Source organism: Symphalangus syndactylus, chromosome 18, assembly GCF_028878055.3.
Source record: "Symphalangus syndactylus isolate Jambi chromosome 18, NHGRI_mSymSyn1-v2.1_pri, whole genome shotgun sequence".
Lineage (NCBI taxonomy): Eukaryota > Metazoa > Chordata > Mammalia > Primates > Hylobatidae > Symphalangus > Symphalangus syndactylus.
In genome coordinates, this window is record NC_072440.2 from 101143572 (window position 1) to 101151583 (window position 8012).

The following is an 8012-nucleotide window of genomic DNA, read 5'->3' on the forward strand; positions in this document are numbered from 1 at the left end:
GGACAAAGGGATGACTCACATCCCAGGCAGGACAGAGTGGGATGGCACAAGATTTCATCACGCTGTTTACAATGTTGGGCAGTTTAAAACTTCTAAGTTGTTTTGAGCTTTTCCATTTAATATTTTCAGACTGTGGTTCACCACTGGTAACTTGAAACCATGGAAAGTGAAAACAAGGATATGGGTGGACTACTGTATTAAGAAATCAACGTTAAATTAAAACTATAACATAAAACCATTTTTCACCTGCCAAACTGGCAAGGGTTAAGAAACGAAATGGGTACTTTTGTGGACTGCTGGTAGAACTCCAGATTAAATGTACTCTTTCCAAAGCATCTTTGACAATAATTTCACAGGCCTGAACTGTATCCCTGTTGATCAGTTAACGGTGGAGACAGTCAAGCAACAGGCAATTACAGTACTATGTAAAATGCTGTTTATAATATAGGGATGAACAGAGTGCTGGGGGAAACGAGGGAAGCATGGAGAATTCTGCCTGAGGACATTAAGAAAGATCTCAAACAATGGAGGATGGATAATTTTACAAGCAAACAAATAAGGGAAAATCAGTTCCAGGCAAAATGCATGTGCAGACGTACAAAGTCATCAGAATTACTTATGTATTTGTAATTTTGTGTTGGGTTGGCGTTGGGAGAAGGCAAGGGCAGGGAGTGGTAAAAGATGATGTGACACTGGAGAGAAAGTCTGAACCCAACTGAAAAGCTCCATGTACACTGCGCTCAGGAGTTTTGATTTATAAGTAGAAGTCTTTCAATAAGGGATTGGTATTCAGGCTTAATGAAATCCTGAACTGAGTACTTGACAATGAAAACAAAGAAAATAAACCTAGATTCGGAAAGATTTCTTCAGTTGAAATAACTAGAATTAGATGACTGATTCAAAGGGATGAGGGAGAGGGTTGTAAGGGAAGTCTCGTCATACACTGCAGTCGTATCTAGCGATTAGACTTTTAAATTTGAGATTGCGACACTGGCACACACTTCAAAGGTTTTGAAAGGATATGCAATGCAGCTTTCTCCTAACCTATGCTAAAGCTGAGGCTTGGATGCCCTGGAAGGCCTGCTGATCACAATCTCCCAAGAAGTAGAGCTGAAACTATGGCTATAAGTTACGTTACATGTAAGTCTAGAGAAGTGATTGTGTGCCAGGTTGCGACATGTGTTAAGTGAGTAATTATATCTGTTTGTGTGTTTTCTCAAATGTTGTCTTGTGTTTAGCACATTTTAAAAGAGTAATTTGAGTCGCCGTGTTTATTTTAAATTAGAGTAATCATCCATTAACCTATTCTGTCATTGTTTCTTAAAGTTAACCAGCTGTATCAGAAATCCCCTCAGGTTTTTTATTTGAAAATGCAAATATTTGGGCCCTTTTCAGTCATATCTAAATCTCTTGGAATGAGGCCTTATAAAGAGCAGTAGGTAAATCATATATACTAAAGTTTCTTACTTTAGAAGTGTGTAAATAAGAACCACTGATAATAGTGATTACAGGTGAGACTTTGGGGACCAGATGAGTTCCTTGGCACAAATTGATTCATGAACACCACAGTTTTAAAATGAAAAAGTTACTCCTTTTTTATTATTCATTTATTTTTATTTATTTATTAATTTTTTGAGACGAAGTCTCACTCTTGTCCCCCAGGCTGGAGTGCAATGGCACGATCTCGGCTCACCACAACTTCCTCCTCCTGGATTCAAGTGACTCTCCTGCCTCAGCCTCCCGAGTAGCTGGGATTACAGCCACCTGCCACCATGCCCAGCTAATTTTTGTATTTTTAGTAGAGACAGGGTTTCACCATGTTGGCCAGGCTGGTCTTGAACTCCTCACCTCAGGTGATCCGCCCGCCTCTGCCTCCCGAAGTGCTGGGATTACAGGCATGAGCTACTGCATCTGGCCATGTTACTCCTATTTTTAAAAACAAAGATGATAGCAATATTACAGTTTAGCTTATTGAATTAGAAAAGACCACATATATCCCAACTCTAAGTCCAATTTAGCCAAGATGAGTTGCTAATGCTACTTAGATACCTGTGGCTTTTCCCTTGTCCCTAGTTTTTCATATGCAGGACAAAGCTCTTGGTGACACATTAAGCAGGCAGGGTCCTACTGGAATTCAGAAAGGTGCTTTCTTAATCTATTACTCCCTTTTTACCCCATGGTTTTTGGTGCTGTGATGGAAAAACTGAGCTGACAATCTAACCACTTTTGGTGAAGGGAACACTGACAAATGTGCTTTCATAATTCTCAAACTGGGCATCTGGATGGTTACGTGTTTATCTGGGGTACGGGAGTGAGGAGGGAGAAGCAGATTGTTTCTTATCATCCCAAATATGATCGCTGTCTTCAAATATCTGGAAAGTGTACTTGGCCAACATGATTATATGCATTTATATATAAAGAGCAAGGCTTCCCTGTGTGTGTCCATCTTAATTCTAATCTTGTTGTTATCCATGAAGGGAAAATTAAAATGCTTACAGCACATTCAAAGTATGATTTCTAAGTCATAACGTTAAGTTACAGTTTCTAAAGAGTGTTAGAGTATAAATTTACAAACCTCCTATTGCAGATTGCTTGATTTGGCATTTAAAGACTGGGATTGGTCATTTGATGATGTTGATGGTGGTGGTGATGATGATGATGACGATGTTTTTGATTTCTGAAGAAATAAATGGGGTAAATCAAAAAGTGAAAAATCAGTTATTTTAGTACTTCAGCGTAGTGCATGTGGTTTGCACTTGGGCTTTCATTATTTTTTGTTTTTGAAACTTGTTTTTAATAGTATATAGTTAAAGTAGTTTTCGAAAAGTTGCTAACTGAAATTTACATGTTAAGTGTAAAAGTGAAATGCTATGTTCAGATTCTTTATTGGCTATAAATGTTTAGTACAATTAGAATTTATCTTAGGGACGAGATGTAGAAATCACAAAAGGAGCTAATTCTGATACGTTCTGTTCATTCCAAAGAAGCCATATTCAGAAGAGAAGTAAAATTTACAACGTTTTCAAGTTCCTACAGCTATATTAGTTTGTGAACATAGCATGGGATTCCTTTCTCCCTCCATCTCTCTCCTTTTATTTCCAACTTGCAAGAATTGAAAGCATAAAAACTTTATAAGTCTAATAAGTGCTGTGAAATAGCTATTTCTGATTTGGCATTTTTGTGTGTGGTGCCGTGAAATGTTTGCTTTGTGAGAATTTAATGTTACCCTTGCTGAAGAATGTCAGTGATACGCTGTGAGAATTGTGCTTTTAGAAAATGTAAAATAGTTTGGTTAATAGTGGCTAAAGGAGATTTGAATGAAAGTTGAGCCTCAACTTAAACCTTTTACATAGAAGGATTTAAAAGAAATAATGTGTGTTTTAGTCTAAGCATATTGCAAAACATAAATCAGGTAGTACTGGTATCTATTTATAATCAGATTTCATAGAGTAGCTTGTATATATTTACTACAACAATGTAGTTGGTCCTATCTTATAGATAAAATGTGGCTTAGGGGTTGAACAGCCAAGTAGAACCTGATCAATAGGCGCATTTCCCTTTCAGCTACATGAGGCAGCTGGCAGTTGAACCCCAAATCAAACTTTATCTTCTAAGTTATTCTGTGGTATATTGTTTAACCCTAATAGCTTGTTAACCATATTAAAATGTGTGTGTAATGTATGTAGCTAATATTCCAAAATCCCAAGTTGTTTTGGGAAAGAATATAATTGCATGTACCTGTAGGAAAAGTAATACAGTAAGTATGTTTATGCATGATTTTAGTGTTAAAAAATATAGTAGTTGGAAGACTGTATAGTTTAATAATGTGAATGGAATGCTTTTTCTAGGAATTTAAGTCTCTTAAATTATTTCGCTGTATCAACTAACTTTATTTTTCCTTTCTTTTCAGCTAACTGCCTTCTATGAAAGCAGTCATTATTCAAGGTGATCGTATTCTTCCAGTGAAAACAAGACTGAAATATGATGGCCCAAAATTTATTAAAAAGCTATATTTCCCTGAGAGACCGATACATACACTCGTACATATATGTGTTCCCTTTTTCCCTGTAATATAAATTACAAATCTGGGCTCCTTTGAAGCAACAGGTTGAACCAACAATGATTGGTTGATAGACTAAGGATATATGCAACTCTTCCAGACTTTTCCATAAAGCTCTCTCAGCTGTCGCTCACACTACAATGCACACAAGGATTGAGAAGAGTTAAAGGCTAAAGAAAACATCTTTTCTAGCTTCAACAGAGAGGTTTCACCAGCACACTTACCAGAAGAATCTGGGAATGGATTCCACTACAGTGATATTGACTGCATCTTTAAGAAGTGACCATTATACTGTGTATATATATATAAACACACACACACATATATATATATAGTACTCTAATACTGCAAGAAGGTTTTTTAAACTTCCCACTTTATTTTTTATACACATTAATCAGATATCATTACTTGCTGCAGTTGCAACTATGCACTTGTATAAAGCCATAATGTTGGAGTTTATATCACTCATTCCTGTGTACCTGATGGAAGTTGCATGTTCATGTTTAAGCAGTTACTGTAACAAGAAGTTTAAAGTTAATTATATCAGTTTCCTAATGCTTCATGATAGGCAACTTTACCCATTTTGAATGCCTTAATTTAATTTTTTTCGAAGTCTCAGCCCTGTCTGTATTAAAAAACAAAAAAAGTGTTTACCAGCTCTTAGGATGTAAACTAGCTTTGTGGAAGATAAATCGTGCACTATTTTTACACATAAATAGTTATATCAATGTCAGCCTATTTTGATTAACAAATGTTTTTAAAGTATTATTGGTTATAGAAACAATAATGGATAGTGTTGGAACTAATACATCCTTGATGTCTGTCTATTATTCATTCAACCCTTTTTACAGACCTCAGTTATTAGTCTGTGACTACAAAATATTTTCTTTGCTTTAAATTTGCTGGCTACCCTAGGTGTTTTTATTCCTGGTAAAGACATTTGTGATTACATTTTCACACTTAAGATTCAAAATTTTTCCCAAATATAAAGAAAACTAAGACAGACTATAGATGCATTTTAAATATTTAAATATCCTCAGACATGCAGCTGTGTGTGGCAGTATTTTAGTACTGGGTTAAGAAAACTGGTAACTGGGAAGAAGTGGCCTCAAAGGCACTTAATTTGATTTTTATTTTTTAAATGCTGTCAAAGTTACAGTTTACACAGGACCATTCTTGTTATATTCTCACGATCCCAGATAAGTGTGTGTTTTGTACTGCAACAGTATGCAGCAATGGTAAGCGTAAAGTTTTTTTTGTTTTTTTTTTTTGTTTTTAAATTATGAAGTCTTTTAACAGTCTCTTTTTATATAAATACACAGTTTGGTATGATATTTAAATACATCATCTGGCCGGGCATGGTGGCTTACGCCTGTAATCCTAGCACTTTGGGAGGCCGAGACGAGCGGATCACCTGAGGTGAGGAGTTCAAGACCAGCCTGCCCAACATGGTGAAACTCCGTCTCTACCAATATACAAAAATTAGCCGGGCATGATGGCAGTGGCCTGTAATCCCAGCTACTTGGGAGGCTGAGACAGGAGAATCGCTTGAACCCAGGAGACGGTGGTTGCAGTGAGCGAAGATCGCGCCACTGCACTCCAGCCTGGGCGGCTGAACAAGACTCCGTCTCAAAAAAGTCATCTAATATTTCGATGAAGGAAATAGACATTTTTCATTGATTCCCTCTGATGTCAGTTAGAGATGTTTAAAGAGTTAGATCCCCATAATAGATACTATTGTGGAAACTGAAGAGTAGCCACTGGCCTACTGATAGACTGAAACTGATTTTGTTATTCTTACGTTCTCCAGTCTGCACTCTGCTATGCTGTCTGTGCTCAGACTAGATGTGCATGCCGTTTCCTTTGCAGGTGTGTTCTGCAGCTCTGGTTTTGGGGGACAGCTCTTTTTTAAGTAAGATTAAAAAATGAAAAATATATAAATTTATATAGAATAAATATTTCCATTCATTAGAGTTGTTAAAAGGAGACTGAATTAATATTTTATATAAAGATTTTGTTACATTATGGGAGGTTCTATCCTATTCTGAATTGGAGAGTATATATATATATATATATTTTTAATAAACTTTATTAAGGTGAAATAATTTCAAGTTTACATATGAGTAACTGAAATATTTGAGTAAAAAAGGCAAAAGTTTAAATTTGGAATGCTGTATATATTAGAGAATATGGGGAATCATGGTGTGACCGACTGTACAAGGAAGATTCATATGAAGGTCTTAGGGGAAAAAGATAATTCTGAAGGGTGAAAAAAAAACCTCTCCCATGGAGATTCTTCACATTATGTGGTTTGACATAAGGGTTTATAAGGTTGTTTGTCCAACTAATGAAAATGCGCTTAATAAAAAATTCTGACCTTGGGTAAGAATTGGCTTTTTACCGCATTGCCGCTTTCATGTACATACATGAGTGCATGCACCTATCAATGTGTTTTCTTTCCAACACTTATTAAATATAAAACAAACTGATTTTGTGCTCGTTTCTCTTTTTTCTTGAGGCCCTAAAGCTTCCAAGATAAATATTTATAAGACTAAAATTTGCTTGTTCCTTCACACCTGATTTCTCCTAGAACCATAAATACCTCCTATGGAGAACTAAGAAATCATGAATATTGGGATTTTCTTATTGGATTTTTTACTTTTGTTTTGTGGGGATAACAAGACAAGTGAAAGGAAAACTGGTGCCGATATTACTGTTGAAATTAATGTACAGTGAATGTTTTTAAAGTATTAATTTTAAAAAACCATGCTCTCTAGAAACAAGTTTTAAAAATCTATATGAAAGTTTTAAAATGTTCTAGCTAACTAATGGATAAGCATACCAGTAAAGCCAAAATAAAGGTTAGTGCTTTTAAAACTAACCTGTTAGAGTTACATGAATCCGGCTCTAAAGTATCTATTTTGCATCCATTTATCTATAGATCTTAAACAGAAATACTCTAGGTTGCCACACCACAGTTTTAAGAAGTTATGCTGCTGCTGTTATTCTCTTCTAGGATTCTGGTGGTAAAGTAGAGAAACTCGGACACTGTATTAACCTTACTGAAACATGCTTTAAATCGTGTCTAAAATCTGATTTGAGCAAGTCACTGCCGAGTTTCTCAGTCTGCATTGACACTGCTACTGACTCACCTCTCCTTCCCTGGAATAAGGCTTCAGCTTCCCTATGCTGTGAAGACACCATTTGTAAGCACTTTGAACATAAGCACTGTGTGACAGCGCTGGATATCATGCTTGGGGGCCTCTCCCCGACTCCCATCCCCATAATAATGAGTTTTGTTTGGAATTGTAATAAGTAATGAACTGCATGGTTTAGAAAATCATAAATATTTGATCAGCTGTCCCCTCTGAACAAAAATTGCACCCTTTTTTAAAATTTTGTTGCATCTTTGTAGTAATGTAATTGTATTTTATGCCTGCTTTTCTATTAAAAAAATAATAAAATAAATGGAGACATAAGCATTTTCATACTTCTCCTGTGAAATAGTCCTGGAATATGGCAACCTTCTAAAGTTTACCCAAAACGTTTGCTTTCTCTATAAGATTATGGGTATAAACAATGGGATGAGGATAGTAAATAAGTAAGTCTTACAACTAAGGCTGTAGACTTGTGATTCTTCTGCCCTATGATTTAATTCATGGAGAAATACCAAATTTCAACCAGAAGCCTGTCTCTGATTTGATTTGGGTGTTTTAACATGCACACAAATATAGAACAAACAACTCATTTGAATTGGTGAGGATAGGGAAAAGAGGCAGGATGTCTGTTTTGTCAGGAAATAGTGTGCTGATTGATGGGTGATTTTCTGGGAAGTGTTTCTTTCTCTGGCAATCAATCAGTGGAACCTTTTCTAGGGCACTTATTTGCTACGTGATCTTGGGCAGGTTATTCACTCTGAGCCTCAGTGTTTTCATCTGTAAAATGGAGACTG

At 36.0% G+C, this 8012-nt stretch overlaps 1 protein-coding gene across 1 annotated transcript in view; it reads left to right on the forward strand.

Annotated features, from left to right (window-relative positions):
* The window catches only part of ROCK2 (Rho associated coiled-coil containing protein kinase 2), a 168001-nt gene extending 160453 nt beyond the window's left edge, over positions 1–7548 (forward strand). Inside the window, exon 33 of the mRNA XM_055253796.2 lies at positions 3911–7548. Coding sequence (XP_055109771.1) covers positions 3911–3914 — 4 coding nt within the window. The 3' untranslated portion in view covers positions 3915–7548. The remainder of the gene's footprint in view (positions 1–3910) is intronic.
* The last annotated feature ends 464 nt before the right edge of the window (positions 7549–8012 follow it).